The 20544-nt window shown below is 37.3% G+C and overlaps 5 protein-coding genes across 7 annotated transcripts in view; 2 read left to right on the top strand and 3 right to left on the bottom strand.

Annotated features, from left to right (window-relative positions):
* Positions 1 to 85: 85 nt before the first annotated feature.
* Positions 86 to 6367, bottom strand: LOC111489176. Its single transcript, XM_023137270.1, has 13 exons — positions 6085 to 6367; positions 5903 to 5990; positions 5442 to 5541; positions 5256 to 5329; positions 5077 to 5148; positions 4630 to 4707; positions 3795 to 3919; positions 3000 to 3072; positions 2551 to 2612; positions 2096 to 2476; positions 1836 to 1932; positions 648 to 856; positions 86 to 381 (listed from the first exon to the last, which is right to left on the bottom strand). Exons 1-12 carry the CDS (start codon positions 6162 to 6164, stop codon positions 656 to 658), a joined length of 1431 nt encoding a protein of 476 aa, XP_022993038.1. The 5' UTR covers positions 6165 to 6367; the 3' UTR covers positions 86 to 381; positions 648 to 655.
* Positions 6368 to 7456: 1089 nt separating this feature from the next.
* Positions 7457 to 10741, bottom strand: LOC111489439 (uncharacterized protein At4g37920-like). Of its 2 annotated transcripts, none has more exons than XM_023137653.1 (6): positions 10532 to 10741; positions 9639 to 10033; positions 9169 to 9340; positions 8601 to 8845; positions 8068 to 8255; positions 7457 to 7794 (listed from the first exon to the last, which is right to left on the bottom strand). In XM_023137653.1, exons 1-6 carry the CDS (start codon positions 10686 to 10688, stop codon positions 7635 to 7637), a joined length of 1317 nt encoding a protein of 438 aa, XP_022993421.1. In that variant the 5' UTR covers positions 10689 to 10741; the 3' UTR covers positions 7457 to 7634. The 2 variants fall into 2 exon arrangements, with proteins under 2 accessions (XP_022993421.1, XP_022993422.1); XM_023137654.1 differs by having other exon boundaries at positions 9639 to 10030.
* A 140-nt stretch (positions 10742 to 10881) lies between these two features.
* On the top strand, positions 10882 to 13363 carry LOC111489800 (pentatricopeptide repeat-containing protein At4g18520, chloroplastic-like). Its single transcript, XM_023138179.1, has one exon. It carries the CDS (start codon positions 11042 to 11044, stop codon positions 12911 to 12913), a length of 1872 nt encoding a protein of 623 aa, XP_022993947.1. The 5' UTR covers positions 10882 to 11041; the 3' UTR covers positions 12914 to 13363.
* A 151-nt stretch (positions 13364 to 13514) lies between these two features.
* On the top strand, positions 13515 to 18250 carry LOC111489321. The gene is made up of 7 exons (XM_023137474.1): positions 13515 to 13919; positions 14311 to 15982; positions 16128 to 16183; positions 16259 to 16492; positions 16601 to 16892; positions 17170 to 17366; positions 17828 to 18250. Exons 2-7 carry the CDS (start codon positions 14360 to 14362, stop codon positions 17979 to 17981), a joined length of 2556 nt encoding a protein of 851 aa, XP_022993242.1. The 5' UTR covers positions 13515 to 13919; positions 14311 to 14359; the 3' UTR covers positions 17982 to 18250.
* Positions 18251 to 18386: 136 nt separating this feature from the next.
* LOC111489322 (alkylated DNA repair protein alkB homolog 8-like) overlaps positions 18387 to 20544 on the bottom strand; it is a 4106-nt gene continuing 1948 nt past the window's right edge. The window contains exons 2-3 of one of the 2 annotated variants that reach the window (XM_023137475.1): positions 19115 to 20246; positions 18387 to 18688 (exon numbers count right to left, since the gene is read on the bottom strand). In XM_023137475.1, the coding sequence (XP_022993243.1) occupies positions 18601 to 18688; positions 19115 to 20246 (1220 nt within the window). In that variant the 3' untranslated portion in view covers positions 18387 to 18600. The remainder of the gene's footprint in view (positions 18689 to 19114; positions 20247 to 20544) is intronic. The other variant, XM_023137477.1, reaches the window with a different exon arrangement.

Below are 20544 nucleotides of genomic sequence, written 5' to 3'. Positions count from 1 at the left end.
TTCTTATATTAGAATTTGTGCTGAGTGAAATCAATTTTGTGGAGTGGAGGGGTGGGTGTTTCAACCTCCTAATAAAGTCATCACCATCAATGGGAATGAGTGAGCTAACTTAACTTAGAAGGCCAATTTCTATACACATTTGAAGAACATCCCCACAAGCCAACTCCTTGTCTTTCCAATATCTAAGAAGATGGTGATGGAATAGCGATGGGTTATCCTAAGTGTAAATAAATCCAGATAAGATGATGGAATAATAGAAGTTCTAAACATAAATATGTTCAGGGATGTACACCTTTTGAAGTCTCCGTAATTACAGGTTGAAAGCAGATCACACATCCGGTAGTTCCAAGTGCTTCTCTTTCTCGCGTTATCTCCCTATGCCTGATGTGATACCAAATCTTATTATAATCGTAGAAGAACAAGGGAATGTGTATTGAGCTTCTGAAAATGATAATATTACATGGACTACAAAAGGTAAAAAGATTTAATAAAAGAATGGGGTTAATGCTGGAGAGGTTGGAGGTAATGCAAATGCAACACTACTCTATTTTGCATCACTTGGTGTTTGTTTATATTTAAATGAGCTGAAATAGCATCACTCGGTGGCAACTTAAAGAAACTAAAAGGGGCAGTGTTAGTTTAGTTACCCATTAAATTACAGTTTGGTGGCATCAATGAACATTGCACGAGTCCAATGCTCAATGTCTTCAGCTTGGGAAGGTGGAGGAGGAAAAGTTGGATGCTCTATGAGGTCCCACCCTTCAATGGTGGAATCATTCTTTCTGGCATCAGAAAATTCAGTGGCATAAAGATAACTCGAAGCAGAACTTGGATGGTTACTCTCATAATTGGTTTTCTGCATTAAGACACAAAAGGAAATAACAAAACCAAGACCTTAATGCAGATACGCAGACAGAGTATAATCATTTGCTAAGATAAGAGGTTGAACAATGAAAATAGTGCATCCGTAAAATGAAACAGAACATAACATAGATTGAGTCCCCTAGAGACAACAGAGGAGATCTACAGTCCTATTTTATGTTCTCCTTTAGACCCTCTTTTTTAGCTTATCCAGGTTATCAACTCGCTTCCTGCTTTGCGGTATGAACTTTTTTTTTTTTATATATATTTTTATTTTAGAGAAAGTAAAACCATTACCTTAAACAAATGGAATGACAAAAGAAATCTTAGCAACCAATAACAAAAGCACTCTTAGTTGGAAGCCAAATAATAAATAGAAAGCTAACACAAGCATCTGAAAGGGAACTCAAAGATAAAGCCACTCAAAACTTTACAGTCACAAAGCTCTAACCTTACCACCATCTGTTAGCAAGTAAAACTTTTCTGTTTCCCTCCAGATCATCTAAATAAGGCCCCTATCCTCTAAAGAACATTAACCTGCCAGTTTCTATCATCAAGCCAACCCATCACCATGCTTTCCTAATGTTCACCTCTGTCTATTACTCTTAACCCATCCCTTCCTCTTTGATGTAGAAGAAAATTTTGCATTGATTCAAATATATGAATCGACAATTCAAGAAAAAGAATCGGACTTTCTCTTCTCCTAAACTAATGTAAAGGTGTACAATTTTCTTCAATTTTTTAACCTTGTGCTCATGTAAGGGTGTAAAAAATTTCCACCAACCTTGAAATAACCAAGGTATACAATCCAAATGAGAGTCATCTTTAAAGGTAGGGAAACAGTAATGATAGTTTCCATTGATTTAAAATGGTCAGATTCTTTAATAACAGATGATGGGGGAAACAGTGAAGAATAAAACCAATAACTTATTGATGCAAGAAACATAAATCGACATCAAGTTGCAAATTCATACCATTATTTGTGAATGTGCACTCTCTAGCAGCATGCTGGATGAAATGGAATTCACGTTCCATGCAGATTTGTTCAGCTTCTGAACGTGCTTAGGGGACCTTGAATGCAGAAGATATAACCATGTCTATCAGGGTAAGCCGTATGACAAAAAAAATTATCTATTTAGAAACATTTTTTCATTTCTCATACACCAAACAAAACATAGTGATGAAATTTCAAATGTCAGAGAGAGGCTTAAAAGTGAAAAATGGATGGAAATACCTGGACGAAGCCATTTTGAGGGAAAAAACAGAACGCACTTCCTTGGATGAAGAAAGAATAGCCAATAATTTAGCAAATGCTTCAAAAGTAGAAGCTTCAGAAGGAACGTCTAAATAAAGAGAGTTATAGCAGTATGCGGTGATACATGCTACACTTTTCTTGAGAAGGGCAATCCCTGTCTGCAAATCCTTGTGTGTTTCAATAGAATGTGCAGAAGCGGAGGAATAATTGAAGCTCTTATTTTCTAGTGAACTTAAATGTGGTTTCCTCTCTGATTCCAATGAAGCAACACCAAAGTTACTAGAGCTTTTATCAGACCATGAATTTTCCCCACTTGTTGAACAATAGTTTTGACGTGGTATAAAAAGTGGATACTCATTGCTGCAAAATTCATCACTTTCAGTCAAAAAGTTAACAAGACTTGGCAATGCAGATCGCAAATTCAACCAACTTACCCTTGCGAAGATGGACAAGCGTCCCAATATGAATTCCTTTGCCATATGCGTGAACAAGAACCCTACAATATCGTGCAGGGAAAATAAGTAAAAGGAGATGTGTCTCAAATAACAACTAAGAATGAAAAACAAAAAATGATTAATTTAAATTAGAGTGATATGTCAATGAAATCATTTCATCTCATAACTGTAAACTTACTAAACCCCTTACACCTAGAACATAAAGAAGAATATTGTAGCCATTATTATCAGTTATCCTTATCCACAATTCCCTATGTTCAATTAAACCATTATCAATAAAAATTCACAACTTTAACCATCCCACAATTAAAAGACAAAAAAGTTATACAATACTTTTCCAGTGACTTTGATAAGCCACAACTTTTTATTTTTTGCCAAATATTTGATTAAGCAATCATAGAGATAGAAATTCAGCGAAGTGCACATACTGCAAAACCCGAGTTGTGAAGTGCAGGTGCAGCCAAGTTTGGAACAATAAGATTTAAAAGCTGCACCATGTATCTGCCAGTTAAACCAAGGAGACTTCAATTAGATGAAAAAACATTCAATTATAGTTGAATGCAGAAAGAAGCCCTTAACAATTGAGAGTAACTTATATTTAATAATTTATAGATATCAACCAAGTTCTTATGTCAAATTATTATTTATATTTTATTTAATAATTTTAATGTAATTTTATTGTTTTCCGATTTTATCCTATAATGATATATTAAGTAGGGATAATTTGTAATTTTGATATGATAGATGAGTGGCATCAGGGTTTCACTGGGAGGCTATCCAAACCTTTTCCATTAGGTTGTTTTACAAGTTATGATGAATGAATTTTAGTCTTGGTGCTTCTTTCAAGTTTAGCCTAGAGAACTTGAATTTTTCCATTCATGTATTGAGTTGCATGTCAAGAACCTTCAAGTAGGATTGATCATTCAATCTTGTGGAGTGTTCAAATCTTGGGCAAAGGAACTTGTTCTTTGTCTCAAGAGCTTGATCCTAAGGAAATCCATGTCTAACCTAATTCTTAGTGTTAAAATCGAATCGATTTGGAAGGTGTTCACATACCCAAAGGGTTTATGATTCCAATTCACTAGGATTTGCATACGAATATTTTCCCCCTGGGAAGAACATAAATGAATCTAAGGCAGCATAATTATACTAAAACTGCGTTGTATCGTACGGATAGAACAATAAATATGCAAAAGTCAACCATCATACAGAGAAGAAGTTACCCCAAAGAAGCTGAAAGCTCATGTGGCTGAACAGAATGGGGATCCAGTCTTCTTGGTAAGCTCACATTACAGATTTGATCAAATTGCTCACCGGGACCCTCTTTATTTTCTCCATGAACTAAAACCTAAGATCATAGATATAATGTAGACAAATTTGGGGAAACACCAAAGCATTCATCAACAAAAAACTATTCTTGTCCAAGTGAATTCTTTTCCTTAAACTAATGGACTAAGAAACTTAAGAAAAAAAAAGAAAAATATAATTGCAAAGTCATTAGTTTGATCGTTCATACTACTGTCTAAAATTTGTATCCCATTATCTATTTTGCAACTTTTCTTAATAAGTAGATGTGACCGAAGATTTTTAAAAGGTCTGAGGCATTGGCTTAAACTGATTACACTTTTAGCTTTAAGTATGATCAGACAGAGAAAGGAGAGCATTATTTCATACACAAGCAGCAAAATTTAATTCATGGCTATGCAGAGCTTAAGAATTGTAGTTTTCTAAAAAATTCTCTCAGATTCTTATGAAATGAAGCACTGCATTAACGCAGGGAAATGTGTATTAGCATTTTTAACTCTTTATGACTCACAATAGACCAGAGACTAAAGTTCCGAGATGAAAAGAAAAGAAAAGAAAAACAGAAAGATTTGAGTAAGCAGAAATGACAATCCAAATCCATTTTGCAGCACCTACCAAATAATTTAGTTTCTTTCATGCAACAAATGATCGAGTTGTTGATGAAAAAAAGGTGGTTCATTAGAAAACCAACAGCAATCAGTAGCATGAATTAAGCATCCAGAAAGTGAAATGTACTTACTGATAAGAGCTTACCCGACGTTGTGGAAACAATTTGCATATTTGTTTTACAACCACAGATTGTTTGTGAAGGCGTTCAGAGGTGATTGCCATCTGTCACCATAAAACAATTTTGCATGAAGCATATAAATAATCATAGACTCATATATGAAAGAGGTCCAGCTAAAGAATGAAAAGTACTTGAACAACATTGACCTTCAGTACAAAAGCATAGTTTGATATGGGAAAAGAAAAAAACACTACCAACCATGTTATGTATAAAGAATAGTAATTAGGTAATTTGACATGTAGGTCTACATTTATATATGTTCAAACACGCAGGGTTTATTAGCCTAAACAGTTCGTGCAGACAAAATGGTACATGTACAACAGAACATTTATGCAAAAATATATAGAAAGAAATGACCATTAAAAGACAGCAGAAAAATAATGTCCATGTTAAAAAAGGAACATAGGTTATACATGTCCCAGAATCTTGGTGCTGATAAGGTCTGGATAGGCCTTCTCCAGTTGTTCAACTCGCTGTTTTTCCAGCTGCAACAAAAAATCAAGAAGGAACAATGCTAATGGGATGTTTAGATAAGAGGGGAGGAAAGGAAGTATAGCTAGTATAAACTGAAAATAAATAAATGATGGAGTACCACTGAACGGGCCGATTCAAGCATTGCATGTTTCAATTTGAGATCATAGGATGTCATTTCAATCTCTGTCTTTCCTGAGTGCATAAAATAAGTTATTAGATTTGATAAGCACTTGCACGTAACATAATTTGGCAAACATCCAAGGGAACAGGTTGCTTTCAAAAGTTCTTTTGGAGGTTGGGAGACCTTGCTCGAGTTGCTCTCTACGGCGTCGGAGTTTCTCCCTTAAACTCGAAAGTTTCTCATTCCTAGTCACTCTCCAGTTTAATTGATCGTCTGCCTTCCCCTAAGAAGCACCAGTCAAACGAATTAATTTTTTTTTTTTTTTACCAAGGCACTTTGCTCAACAAGTACATTGCATAGATAAGTAATAACACAGGACCAGCAGTAAAGGAATGGAACAACACGAAACCGAAAAAAATATTTATGAGATCGAACGCTTTGTAAAAATAGGTGAAATAACAAAAGAATTATTGAAAAACAGCAGCATCGGCCATCTCGTCGGCAGTTTCTAGAAACGCAACTCCACCAAAGTTCTTACGCCGGGAAGATGAAATAAGAGTTTCAGAAAAATTATTCACGACAGCTAAACCTCAAACGAGAAGAAAATTAGAGAGAGCAACAATCAAGTATGAGCACCACCAAACCTTTGCCACAAGCACGTCACTCAACCTCGAATATAACAAATCCCGTCGAGCTCTCAATGATTTTAAATTAGAGTTGTAGTCATTCAATCTGCCGGGAAATTGAAACCGAAAGGATGAGTACAACAAACGTCACCTCGAGTCAAGCAGGGAACTCAATTAGAGTCTTAAAAGAACCTCCATACCTGTGATTCACGCAACCGATGCAAATGGAAGCTTGATTTGAATTCTCACAGATAGCGCAGTTGCAAAATCTCCGATTCATCGTCGATCAATTTCTAATCATGCTACTCGGAGGAAATAGATCAGATGATTATGCTCTAATTTTCAGATCAATGATCTTAAGTTTGCATTTCGCGGTCGAGCCAGGAGGGGAAAAGCTTGAACCGCGGGAACGGAACGACTGGAAACAGGAATGAAGAGTGGACAAGGGAACTCTTGACGCTTTATAGTTACTTTTTTTTTTTTTTTTTTCTCCAAATAAACAAATAATCGGTTAAATTAGAGGGTCTCCTCTCTTCNTGTATAGTTTTTTTTTTTTTTTTTTTTTTCTCCAAATAAACAAATAATCGGTTAAATTAGAGGGTCTCCTCTCTTCAACTTTCAGCCTCGAGGTTCCTTTGTTTATTCCATGATATATATTTTTCTAAAAAATAAAATAATAATAAATATTTGGATTTTTAAGGATTTTTTTCTTTATAAAATTAAACTAACGGATGGACATTCTTTTTAAGGAAAAAAAAAGTTAGGATTTAATGTCCAGATAATTACAGCCATAAACCTATTAACCTAATCAACTCTATGCATTGTCTTATTATATTTAATTATTTTATTTAAAAATAATAATATTATAAGGATCAGATTAAATTGTGAAAGATACAAAACTATGTAAGTAATTTGACCATAATCTCCATTCACTTTTTAACATATAAAACCATGTTGGAAAAAATCATTTTGATCGTATTCAAATTTACTCTAGACCGCAATTCACTAAAAAAAAAAATGTAAATGAAACATTAAATCAAATTTGAATATTAAAAATATGTTTGGAAGTAATTTTAAACAAAAAAAAAAAAAAATTAAGAATTTTATGTCCCAAATATGTCAAAGAGCTGATTTATTTTCTCTTGATACAACATTAGTGAAGGCATAAAATTTTAAATCTTCAATTTCAAAGAACAGATTACAATTGGTTACCAATCAACTATGCTTTATGGTCATGGTGGTTGAAATCTTTTTGCTTTTCAATAAGAAACAAAATGATTGCTCAAATGAAATAATAATAATAATTTAAAAAATAATAATAAAAGAACAATTCAAATTCTATTAATATTAACAACCTAAAAGATTTTTTTTTTTTTTTTTTTTTTTTTTTTTTTTTTTTTTTTTTTTTTTTTTTTTTTTTTTTTTTTTTTTTTTTTTTTTTTTTTTTTTTTTTTTTTTTTTTTTTTTTTTTTTTTTTTTTTTTTTTTTTTTTTTTTTTTTTAACAACTAGTAGAATATGCAATGTTAACTCATCTTACTACTCCAGAAAATAAGAGAAAACAGATCGTAAAATAAGGAACAAATATGAAGCCACTTGAGCTACACTCTAATTCCGAGGAGAAAATAAAACTATTTTGAATACATATTGCCATTATTCGTATTAATTTTTGGTATACAATACTGGAAAAATGGGGTATACAACTTTTGATGCATAACTCAACACACCCAACTACCAAATCCTTGTTTTACCTCACATGAATTTTTTCTCAACAAGAAGCTTCAATTCCTCCAGTTTAACGATGACCTGAGGATTCATAAGGTCTCTGGCTTCCTTTACGAGGGTGCCTTCCCGACTAAAATGATAAGCATCCAGCACTGTCTTTATCCACGTGTGAAGCTTCTCCGGGGTCCTAAAAGTGTTCAAAAACAAGAATAAGAAACCCAGCAAATTCAATACAAGGCCTCAAATGACACTGTGCGTAAATATAAAGCCAAGGTGGTACATCCATATTCTTAACTAGATGGACATAGATGGATCGAGAGATCGACAGAGACGGCCCTAAGACTTTCTTTCTTTCTTTTTTGATGAGAATGAATGGCAACAATGAATGTAACTCACACGAATAATAAGTTAGGCTATATTCTAATTCGTTGAATATTAATGATAAGGTCCAAAAGCATACGTGTATAAGCAGTCCACATCTTGTCCTTCAACTTCTTCTCCAGGGGTAAATGCATCCTTCAGAGCACTTAGCTTCTCCTCCGGATCCTTAATTGTGAGAAGATACTTCAGAATCCTGATTTCTTTTGGCATTAATCTTTGAAGATTACCCCTTGCTGTCACGTACAAGTGGTATAGTATGTCTTTCACCTGATGAAGAGAAAATAATATCAACACTTACACCATCAAAAAGTAATTACGCAACAATAGACATCAATCGAAGGTGCCTTCTCCATTTGCTCAAATGACCCAACATAGAAACTCATAAAATCAAGAGAAATAATTGGTATCTTTTCACTCTGGTGTCTTAAGCTGTAGTCATTGCATTCAAACAGAACGGTATTCATTATTGGAAGTTTCGGTAATTATGGACTTCTCACAGTCATTGGAATTTCTTGAACGGTCAGATGATGGCAACAACAAGATTAAACAAATAAGACCATAAAGCCACATGTTCCCATCAAAGGAAAACAGCAAGGTTAGCAAATGCACTACCTCATCTTTCATCATATTCGACTCCTTTGCTGCTGACCAAGCTTTTGAAATCATCAATACTAACGCAGAATCAAGTTGGTTTTTCTCTGCCAAACTGTCTATCTTTCTACAAGCAGCATCTAAAGTTGGAGAATTGATGATATCCTGGAATTTCAACTCTGCAGCATTCAGTGCTTCAATGTTTTCAGTTGCAGCATCGTAAGCTTGCACAGCAACTAGGCAGGAATTCCCAAGCTTCGCCAAAGCTTATCAATTGAAATATGAGAGGGAAAAATATCATTTCATCCATGTCAATACGATATCTTATATATACATAAAAGAAAAATAGGACTCTCACTAAAGAAAGAAAATAGCATTCATAAACTTTAAAATAAAAAAGAGATCCCCATATAGTTTCCTTGGTTGGAAAGGAAACAAACAAAAAAAAAAAAAAAACTGTGCTAATGAGGACACTATACTCAAGACTTGCTTCAGAGAGATATTTGCTTCCTAAATTATACTTCTCAGCCACTTAGGAAGCCATTTATTCACTTCCAAACTTGAAAAGTGTATGCAGTATAAGTATTACCATTTTGCTCGGCCGGATCAGCATAATAAGATTCAGCCACCGTGTGAAGATGCACAAAGAATTCTTTTGTAAAATCTTTACGACGCCTAGAAATAATTTCACCAAGTTCTGACGGTGCTGCTGCTCTCACCACTTCAAGAAGTTCATTATGTCTCTGCACATCTTCATCAATCTGTGAAAGTTTTAAAGAATAAAGGGAAAAAAACAGATTGATTAATGACACACTGCAGCTGTGTGATTAATAAAACAATCAGGTTATCATCAACAATTCATCTTAATTCTTCCTTCACCAGCACACCAACAGATCCTCTGTGCCTTTTACAGCAACAGAACTGATGACTAACCTCATTTGCAATCAAAGTGTTAGTTTCTACTCTTCCTATTTGCAGAACAAATTATTTTATAGAAACAAGGTCTGCCGTTATCAGGTTCAATTTTTTACTATGTTTTCTCTTTAATCCTAAACATACCTCTTTCAGCTTTCTTCCAAGCCGGAGTAGCTTATGCCTCATACCAGGATCATCCTCAGAGGCAGCTCGTTCTTGGCACCTCCTAAAGAAATGGGGCCGGATATTGTCCCAAGTCTTACTGAAAGCAATTAACCGTCTCCAATCTGTTGGAGTTGGCTTGTCGATCAGGAAGACTTCAATGAGCTTGTCGCACACTTTGGTCATTTTATGCTGATCCAAGCATTCAACGTCATTTTTTGCATTTTGAACATCTCTTACTGAATCATCAGGAGTGGTATTCGAAGAATCAAGAGTATCTGTACTGCAATGACTAGGTTCTGCACTCCCCCCTCTGACAACGGCAGAAGATGAGGATTTCTTCAGTCTAACTCGCCACGTCAGTGAGGGGAACCCTGCTATTCAACAGAATTACTGATACTTAACTGTATGTTAATGAACAACGAACTTCGAAGATAAACTTGCAAAATAATAAGTTCCAAAAATTTCAACCAATACATACTAATATCACTTTGTGACTGGTAAGCTAACTCAATACGAAGCTTGAAACACAAACGATCAGGAATCGATAACTTGAACAACAGATATTCGGCATCTAATAGCTATAGGCACGTATATATATATTTATGGCTGAATTTCCACGTCTCGGTTCTCCGTTCAATTAATTCTTAAGAACCATATATCTAAGTCTTTAATAGTTCAGAGATATAATGAACAGCATGCGATAAGTGCACATAATCAAAACTCTATCCTTTTCCTCGACGCTCCCCGTTTTAACAACCGACTGAAATTGAAAGAATTGAGAAATAATCTGAAGTATACCGAGTTATCAATCTCATGATTTAGTCTTCGCGACACATCGGAAACTTATCAAAGTTCAGAGTTAGTCACCTTACCTCTACTTTTTGAACCCAAGGAGAAGCTCCGAGCTGTAATTCTGGAAACCGAGGACGAGGAGGAAGAGCAGGTGGCGGAGGCGTCTCCATGAGGAAGAGTTTTGCCTCTGATATAGAAAGAGAATGAGGCCTGAAGAGTTGCGCAATGGAGCTCCATTCTCGAACGTGGACGCAGAATCTTTGTTAGGGTTTAAAAGGGTATACTGCATATCTTAGGAGGGTTAGAATTATAATAATTAAATAATTAAATAATTAAATTTAATCAACTTCCTTATAATTTTTATTCTTAATTTATTTTTTTCTGAATAAAGAAAAGATAATTAAACTCCATGTTTGAAATATCCAAGGACAGTTACCAATTTTGCCCCTGAGTCCCAATGAGGGAAGTCCAACCGACCAACGGTTCTGCTTCAAATTATCCAGTGAAGTCTTGACATTCTTATTTTTCAAGGTTTAGGGTTCAGGCCGAACATTGTGGCCGTGGCGGGAAGTTCAAACAAGTTTCCGGCTATGCTCTCGCCGGCGTTCATCTCAACGGCCACCATTTCTCAGTCACCGCCTTGTTTCTCTGTTCAACCACCGCCAATATCACTATCCACACGGCGTGCCTGTTCCAAATGGAACCTCACTAGTATCGACCGTTGTAAAAGCCCCACAAATTTGCGGTTCAACTTTATCAAAGACCCGTTCAGGGCTTCGCTGGTCGCCTGCACAACGGAAACATGTACTGCTCAAGAATGCACCGATGTCGAATCTTGCAGCAATGAGCCGGTGAATGGATGCTTGAGTCCTTATTTGATTGCCGCTTGGCTTCGTTCAAGTCGTGGCGTAAAGGAATTGAGGGCGATACATGCGTTCATTTGGCGACATTTTACAAGTTTAGTGACTTATGTTGGGAATAATTTGATTAGTTCTTACTTGAGATTCGGAATGCTGATTGATGCTAGAAGGGTGTTCGATGAAATGCCAATGAGGAGTGTTGTGACCTGGACGGCTATTATTAATGGATATATTGATTTTGATTTGACTGATGAAGCCTTAGGATTGTTCGGTGATTCGGTCAGGAGCGGGGTGCGAGTGAATGGGAAGATGTTTGTTTGTATCTTGAACTTGTGTGCTAAAAGGTTGGATTTTGAGCTTGGGAGGCAAATTCATGGGGCCATTGTGAAAGGTAATTGGGGGAATTTGATTGTTGATAGTGCCATTGTTTACTTTTATGCACAATGTAAAGATATTTCCAGTGCATTTGTTGCATTTGAACATATGCCAAAGCGGGATATTGTTTGTTGGACGTCCATGATTACTTCTTGTTCCCAGCAAGGGCTTGGACGAGAGGCAATTTCAATGTTTTCAAATATGCTAAGCGATGGATTTCTACCAAATGAGTTTTCTGTATGTAGTGTTCTTAAGGCTTGTGGAGAAGAGAGGGAGTTGAAGATTGGGAAACAGTTGCATGGCTTGGTAATTAAGAAAATAATCAAGAATGATGTTTTTGTTGGGTCTTCCTTGGTTGATATGTATGCCAAGAGCGGGAGTTTGGCGGATTCTAGAGAAGTATTCGACGAAATGAGGAATAGGAACACGGTTACGTGGACATCGATCATAGCTGGTTACGCACGGGAGGGGCTCGGTGAGGAGGCTGTTAACCTCTTTAGGTTGATGAATAAGCAGAGGGTTCCTGCCAATGACTTGACCATTGTAAGCATTCTCCGTGCTTGTGGCTCGATCGGGGCTTCGTTGACTGGGAGGGAAGTTCATGCCCAGATTGTAAAAAATTCATTTCAGACTAATCTACACATAGGAAGCACTCTAGTCTGGTTCTACTGTAAATGTAGGAATCAACCTAAGGCCTCCATGGTTCTTCAGCAGATGCCTCTTAGAGATGTGGTCTCCTGGACGGCCATCATTTCTGGATGTGCTCATCTTGGGCACGAGTCCGAGGCTCTCGAGTTTCTAGAAAACATGATAGAGGAAGGAGTTGAACCAAATTCGTTTACCTATTCATCGGCTTTAAAAGCGTGTGCCAAGATGGAAGCCATCCTCCAGGGGAGATTGATTCACTCGTCTGCAAATAAATCATCTGCAGTGTCCAACGTTTTTGTGGGAAGTGCACTGATCTACATGTATGCAAAATGTGGGTACGTAACCGAAGCTTCTCAAGTTTTCGACAGCATGCCGGAGAGGAATTTGGTTTCGTGGAAGGCCATGATCTTGTGTTATGCTCGGAACGGTCTGTGCCGAGAAGCGTTAAAGCTCATGTATCGAATGCAGGCTGAAGGTATTGAAGTGGATGACCACATTTTTGGAACAGTTTATGGAGTTTGTGGAGACGTGAAGTGTGAGGTAGATTCATCTCTTGAATACAGCTTGCAAACTCAATGATCTTCCCAGTTTGAATGGTTATGTAGATCGAAATTCATGCTATAATAGGGTTCTCGACCCATCTCAAAGAGCCTTGCACTCAGTTCATCCGCTGTTTTGATCTGAAGAAGCACTTTCCCGTGCTCTTCTGTCACTCCAAAAATCAAAGTTTGTGCAGTGGGGAGAGCGCCTGAGCTGTTTATCGGTTCTGTGCAGTGCAGCATGTATTTTACAACCCAGGTCTAAGTAAGTTAATTGAAGAAATAAAAGAAGCATCCAATGTAATCTTTGTAAATCCATACCTATCCATTCTATCAACGGACACCATGTGGTTTGTATCAGCTCAAGTCCATCGTTAATAGATATTATTCGCTTCGCAACGTTACGGATCGTTGTTAGTTTCGCGGTAAAATTGGAACTTATAGCATCGGGATGAAGTGAATGTATATGTATTAACCAGTTGGACAAAGATTGATGGGAACTTTTTTACCTCTATTATTTTATTTATTTATTTATTTTTGTCTATCTGTCTTAAACAAGGCTCTTTCTCAAACACGTTAATAATAATAATAGGAGAAAGGGAAAAGGCATGGCGGGCGGGCGGGCGGGCAGGGTCAAAATGAAAACCCGCTTGTTGTCTGTTTTTTTTTTCTTTTTTTTTCTATTTTCAGGCCACGGACTTCCCGCTTCTCTCCAGCTTTCTTTTTTTTCTTTTCGCTTTCTTTTTTGCGAACTCCTCCGGCGGTTTCTATTGAACTACGAAGGGCGAATAAAAATGTCTAAAGAAACTTTTGTCACGATTAATTCCTACCCGTAACCTTCAATCCTCCACATTTTGATCCGTTTCTTCTTAATTGTACCATGTTTCTGCAGTTTCTTCTCAATTCGAGTGCCTTTAGATCCTCCAAGGTTGTTCGTCACTCCGTTCTCGTCAAGAACGATCCATTTCTGGATGCTGGATTCTGGATTCGTTTTTTCCATCCCAGACGGTGCTATAGTGTTCCGAATTCTCATCCTCATCAATCGTGTACGCAGTTTCTTCTTCTTTCTGTTTTATCTCTATTGATGCCTGTTCGATGGTTTTGGAAATCAACGATTATATTTTTTTTTTATTGTCATGTCTGAATTCGGAGGTGGAAGATTTGGAGATGGAAGTGGGCGAGTTTGATATCTTGTTATGTGTGAGAGTGATGACGGTAGTGAGAGGAATTCACTTGACTAACCCGCATTTTTACGCCATAGCGTCGATGGTGCTGTTGTTTATGACGTTCAGAAGTTTTGTTTCTGTACTCTGCACTGAGTTTAAATTTATAGGAATGCTCTTTGTTGGACTTGCACAGATTTCTTCACCCCAAAAATATGGTTGGGTAACTTCTATTTTTTATTTTTTATTTTGCATCGTGTCAACCGTTTTGCAGGCTCTTGAATGCTCAATTTGAAAGGGACGGCTAAAACTGTAAGGAAGAGATGGCAACCTCACCGACCGCTGAAAGGGATGAGGAACATGGCCTATCTGAACAGAAAGATGGAGGAGAGTCTACAGTGCAGATTGAACAGTCTTCGACAGTTAGCGAAGATAGCCCCACACAAACAAAGGATAAGGGACTTGATGAAATAGAAGAGGATAAGAATAACGATTCAAACTGTGAGACTCAAGATGAAATAGAAAAGGATAACGACGACAATTCATACTGTGAGACTCAAGATGAAATGGAAAAGAATAAGAACAACGATTCAAACTGTGAGGCTCAAGATGAAATCGAAAAGAATAAGAACAATGATTCAGACTGTGAGTCTCAAGATGAAATAGAAAAGAATAAGAAAAACGATTCGGACAGTGAAGCTCAAGATGAAATAGAAAAGGATAAGAACAACGATTCAGACTATGAGTCTCAAGATGAAATAGAAAGCAATAAGAACAACGATTCAAACTGTGGGACTCAAGATGAAATAGTGGAGAGGGAGTACGTCGAAAGTGAAGTGCATCACGAGGTGGAAGCCGAACTGGATTTCCAGTCTAAATCTGAAGCTGAAAAGCCAGACCAGATTATTAGAAATGACGAGTCTAATGAAAAACTAGATGATGAGGTTAAGAATGCAGAATCTGAATCATCGTCAGATGATTCAGACAATGATGGTGAAGGTTTAGATTCTAAGGCTCAAATTGGGACAAACCAATCAGGTGGAGAAGTTCTTAGTGAGGAGAAAGCTCCAGAGCCAGTGTTTGATGGGACTGAAGTTCCTGGGATTGAAGTTAGTGGGAGTTTGTCAAACCGTTCCATGGATAGTGATTCAGAGGTCGTAGGTGTTGTTGACCGGGCTTTGGCACTGAAAAACTTTGTTAAGGAAAAGGGAGTAATTGCAGTCTCTAGTGTTTTGCGTCGTTTTTCGGGAAGAAGAGAGGAAGGAGGTCCGGATATTCCTAATGGTGAGTCTAAGCCTGATTCTAGTTCCAATAAAGATGAAGCCAAGGAAACCCCTGAAAAACCTGTAGAAAGATCTTCCTGGAACCCCCTCAACTATATTAAGATATCCCGTGATGCTGATGCGCAAATCAAAACTGAGCAGGTGGAGGATTTTACTGGAGAACCATCATTCGATCTTGTTATAAAAGGCAGAATTGTGCTGTACACGCGGTTAGGTTGTCAAGACTGCAAAGAGGCTCGACTGTTTTTGTTTTGGAAGAGACTTAGATACGTGGAGATCAATATTGATGTTTATCCGGGTAGAAAGCTGGAGCTTGAGAAAATTGCGGGGTCTTCTGCCGTTCCAAGGGTGTTTTTTAATGAAATCCTTATTGGAGGCTTGAATGAACTAAAAGAGTTGGATGAGTCTGGCAAGTTCGACGAGAAAATTGAGTATCTGAAAAATGTACCACCATCCCTTGAAGCCCCTTTACCACCTCTCTCTGGTGAAGACGACGTCTCCAGTGGCGGGACTGTTGATGAATTGGCTATGATTGTTCGGAAAATGAAAGAATCTATTGTTGTTAAGGACCGGTTCTGCAAAATGCGACGATTCACCAGCTGTTTTCTAGGCTCTGAAGCTGTTGATTTCTTGTCAGAGGATCAATATTTGGAAAGAGACGAGGTGAGTAAGTGTTATGTAACCGCATCGCTTTGCTCTTTGTTTTGGTGTTTAAGTTATAGTCCTTAGGTAAATAAATCATCCTTGAGATGACTATGATTTATTTATTTATGGGTTAAGGAATTTGTTGTTTTGGTGCAACAATCAGGCTATTGAATTTGGACGAAGGCTCGCAAGCAAACTTTTTTTCCAACACGTTCAGGAGTAAGTTGGTTAGCTTTTCCGTTTAGTGTCCGGGCTGCCACCCATTTCATTTGTCATTAACAATCCTTCTTTCAGGGAAAATCTATTTGAAGATGGTAGCCACTTATACCGGTTCTTGGATGATGATCCCATTGTGGCAACTCAATGTCACAACGTTGCAAGAGGAATAATTGAGGTGAAGCCAAAGCCGATAACAGATATTGCATCAAGACTGAGATTTTTATCCTTTGCCATTTTTGAAGCCTATGTATCAGAGGATGGAAGGCATGTAGATTACAGAAGTGTTCATGGGAGTGAGGAATTTGCTAGGTCAGTTCGTTGCATGAATTGGGAAAGGAGCAGGGTCAAGTGTTTTTTTCTTCTTTTTTTGTTTTGCATACAAGGAGGAATCTTTGATTTAACGGCAATATTTGACAGGTATTTGAGAATTGTGGAAGAGCTCCAAAGAGTCCAAGTGCAAAATTTGTCACGGGAAGAGAAGATCGCTTTCTTTATTAATCTGCACAATATGATGGCCATCCATGCTATATTGGTATCTGGACATCCTCTTGGAGCGATAGAAAGAAGGAAACTGTTCGGAGACTTCAAATATGTTATTGGAGGGGCCACCTACTCCCTTTCAGCTATTCATAATGGAATCTTGAGGGGCAATCAGAGACCACCTTACAATCTCATGAAACCATTTGGTGCCAAAGATAAACGTTCTAAAGTGAGACAATCCCCTTCTTGGTCTCTACTACTAATTCTATGATCTAATTAATGGAACAAGATTGATTACATGCATGTCAATCTGATCATTCATGAAAGTCTTAGGCTGCTTGTGATGCTCGTGAATCTTCTTTAGTTAAGATTTTGAGACCACACCCTTTATTTGCATACAAGTTTTAACTCAAGTACGGTCATCTGGTTTTTCCCTGATGGTTGATCATAAGCTCAAAGTTTGAGTTTTCAGGGTCTGATTAGTATTGTTCTTATTATTTTTATAGGTTTCTCTTCCGTATGTGGAGCCTTTAACTCATTTTGCACTAGTTATTGGTACCCGATCTGGGCCTGCTCTTCGATGCTATTCTCCAGGCAACATAGATCATGAGTTGATGCAAGCAGCACGAAGTTTCTTAAGAGACGGAGGACTTATCGTGGATGTGAATAACAATGTTGCATCAGTTAATATGATTCTTAAATGGTAAGATGAAAACAGTTCCTCACAAAGTTTCTGGTTTGATTTTAAACATTTATCAGTACTATAGTTTCGATCATCACCTCATTAAATTTTCATTTAGGTCCGTAGTACTTAGAGGTAGACTTGCTCCCTTCCCTTAGTTACAGTCACAATCATCATTTCATAGGGAAAATTTTGTTAATTTGTCTTGGAAGAAGCGCTGTCTTGGAGATTTTGTAGATTATCGTCCTGAGGCCTTAGGTCCAATCTTTTAGATGGAAATCTCTATAAAGAATACTCTTGACATATCTAGATCGGGAATTTTTTAAAGATGACTCAGCCCAATTTATTGTTTTCTTGCGTAGCCTGAGTTTTAAGAATCAACCAGAGGTGAGTGATATCAAAGGGAATGGACAGTAATGATATTTTGTTTTAGATATTGATGAGTGCTAAACAAGTTCTTTGGCATCCCCATCATTGCTCAGGTTTAGCACAGACTTTGGGAAGGACGAGCAAGAAGTTCTGAAGCATGCATCAAACTACTTGAGGGCAGAAGATGCTCAAGCACTGCTTGAAATGCTTGCTGGTTCCCAATTGAAGGTAGTATATCAAGCATACGATTGGGGTTTGAACTGTTAACACTGCTTTAGTCAAAACCAAACAAACCTAAAGGTATGAATTTAGGAAGTTTATGTATGTGTTGCCTCAAGATCCCAAAAGGAACCAAGGCATTATATACTGCGTTGTCTAAACTAGCGCGCGGTTGTTTAACGCCAATTTATTGTCTTTTGATGAGTAGCTTGAGGAGAGCAATTATTGGAGTTTTTCTTTTTTGTTTACCAATGTTGTAATGAATGCAATATGCATCTCTATACCAAAGTATAAAAGTATTGCCGGTTTCTTGATCACTCTCGGATTTTTGTAGGCGGGGGAAAGAAATCTCTATCCTATCACCAAAACACTCAGGAAAATCTTTCTAAATTTTTTGCACCACCAACCTGAGCCTAGAAGGAATTAACGATTAATAATAATTTACTCGACAGATGAGATGATAAAAACAAGTTTCTATTAGAAAGTGAAGAAGCCCAACTTTTTCAATGCAAACAAATTATAACTGAACCAAAAGGCAATCTAGCGCATTATTAATCATAATACAATTGTAAATCCTCACAGTGCGAGAAAGAACGAAGCCGGAATAGCACAGCAGGCAGACATGCTCGAATCATATCTTCATATGCCAATTAAGTTGTTTAGATCCTCACATCGTCTTCTCAAGAACTATACACCAGTTTGATTTGTCATAAAATCGATCCACCACTACTGCATTGTCCATACCAGAAACCAACCTGCACATACACCCCAAGGTAAACAAGGAAGTCAGATAAGAATTCGTCTTGAAGCACGATAGACTGAGTTCTGTATTTCTACAGAGTCATGAAATCTTCAGTCGAAAGATGGAAATGATGCCAAAATGGGGAATGATCCCGGTTAACAGTTATTACTTAGTCACACATTACTGGTGCTTCTTTCTTTCAACTTTAGTCACACATCCCGGTTAACAGTTATCCCCCTTTGTTCCAACTTTCATCCAGCTGACTAAAAGTTTATAGTTTATGCAATGCATCAAGTATCAGAGGGAGCGAATAAAAGACAGATCTAGAACAGCACAGTCCCGCCCGAAATGAGAAGTATTCAAAAGACTCACGCATACTGAATAAGCAAAAGGAGACGAGAAAAATATATTATACAAGAGAGATGAAGGAGAGGAATACCTTTCAAGCTCGCCTTCGCTGAAAACATGATAGTATCTGTTATAGACAACAGCAGCTTTCTTGTCATCTTTCTTTGCCAAACCACTAGCAAGGGCACCGGCAGACGTGCCACTAACTTCTGCACGATGATAAGGTAAGTGCCATGGGACAAAATACTCTTGTTGGGTCTTCCATAAATTTTCATCATTGCAATTGGCAAAATCATTTCCACCTTGAGAGGGTAGAGGTATATTTTCCGGCATGCTTCCAGTAAAGTTTACCTTGGAATCCTTTAGATAAGTACCTGAATTATTTTCATTCATTTCAGGAATGCTTTCAAGTGCCAAAGACGATGGACTACGAACACGGGGGCTGCCAGGTCCAACCCACTCTTCAACATACTTCTCTGAAAGTGGCATCCATTTCGTCAATAAAGATTTGTCCTCTTGTTCAACAGCCCAGACTGTTATTAAAACTAGGCCACCTTTTTTGACAACACGTAATAATTCTTCAATTGCTTTCTTCCTCCTGTTCTCGGTACTCAGATGATGTAATACAGCTATAGAGATTGCTGCATCGCCAAAACCAGTTCTGTAAGGAAGATTTACAGCGTCAGCTACCAAAACTTCATGTCCTCTTTCGTTACAAATTTTGATAAGTTGGGGACTAATATCACATCCAATAAAAAAGCAGTTGAGATTAAAACCCAAGTACTTTCCATTACCACAACCAGCATCCAGTATGAGAGACCCTCGAGGTAATGAGGATAAGAATGATGCAACTTTTGGCCACTTTGCAAATCGAGTGGAACTAAAATGGGGAGCGATTGCATCATAAACACGATGCACATACTTCTTTTCAATTTCAGGGGTGCACTGCACATTTGATGCTGAACATCCCTGGTTTGCACAAGACAGTTGCGGTGCATGTGCTTCATCGTTCAACAGATGAGGATCTGCATTACTGCCACCTTTCACTTTAATCTCTTTCATAGCACTGAAAAGTCTACAATGATGTACGCTACCACTTACAACCGATGATAAACCAAAGATCTTGCTAGTATGACAGAAGCGTTTGCTCACTCTTGAAGCCCAATAAAAGGCTTGAGGCATAAAAATTAAGCTAGGTGTGCCCTGCAAGAAACCAACGCTCTCTAAGGTCTAAATTTATCGCTGTTCTATCACTAAACAGAAGACAGTTATAAATATACAGATGCACACACTTTTTTTTTTTTAATAAGAACAGACACATGTAAGAAACAAAAATAACTAGTTAGATTCCAACGTTACAAGGAGCAGGCTAAAAGGACATCTCCCATGCCACAAAATGGGTGATTATAAGAAGCACCCCCGACATATATTAATTAAGATGATAGAAATTATAAGTTACAAAAAAAAAAAAAAAAAAAAAAAAAAAAAAAAAAAAAAAAAAAAAAAAAAAAAAAAAAAAAA

The sequence above is a fragment of the Cucurbita maxima genome, unplaced genomic scaffold, assembly GCF_002738345.1.
Source record: "Cucurbita maxima cultivar Rimu unplaced genomic scaffold, Cmax_1.0 Cma_Scf00014, whole genome shotgun sequence".
NCBI classification, from domain to species: Eukaryota; Viridiplantae; Streptophyta; class Magnoliopsida; order Cucurbitales; family Cucurbitaceae; genus Cucurbita; species Cucurbita maxima.
The sequence above is the reverse complement of the archived record's forward strand: the minus strand, read 5'-3'. Positions and strand labels throughout refer to the sequence as shown.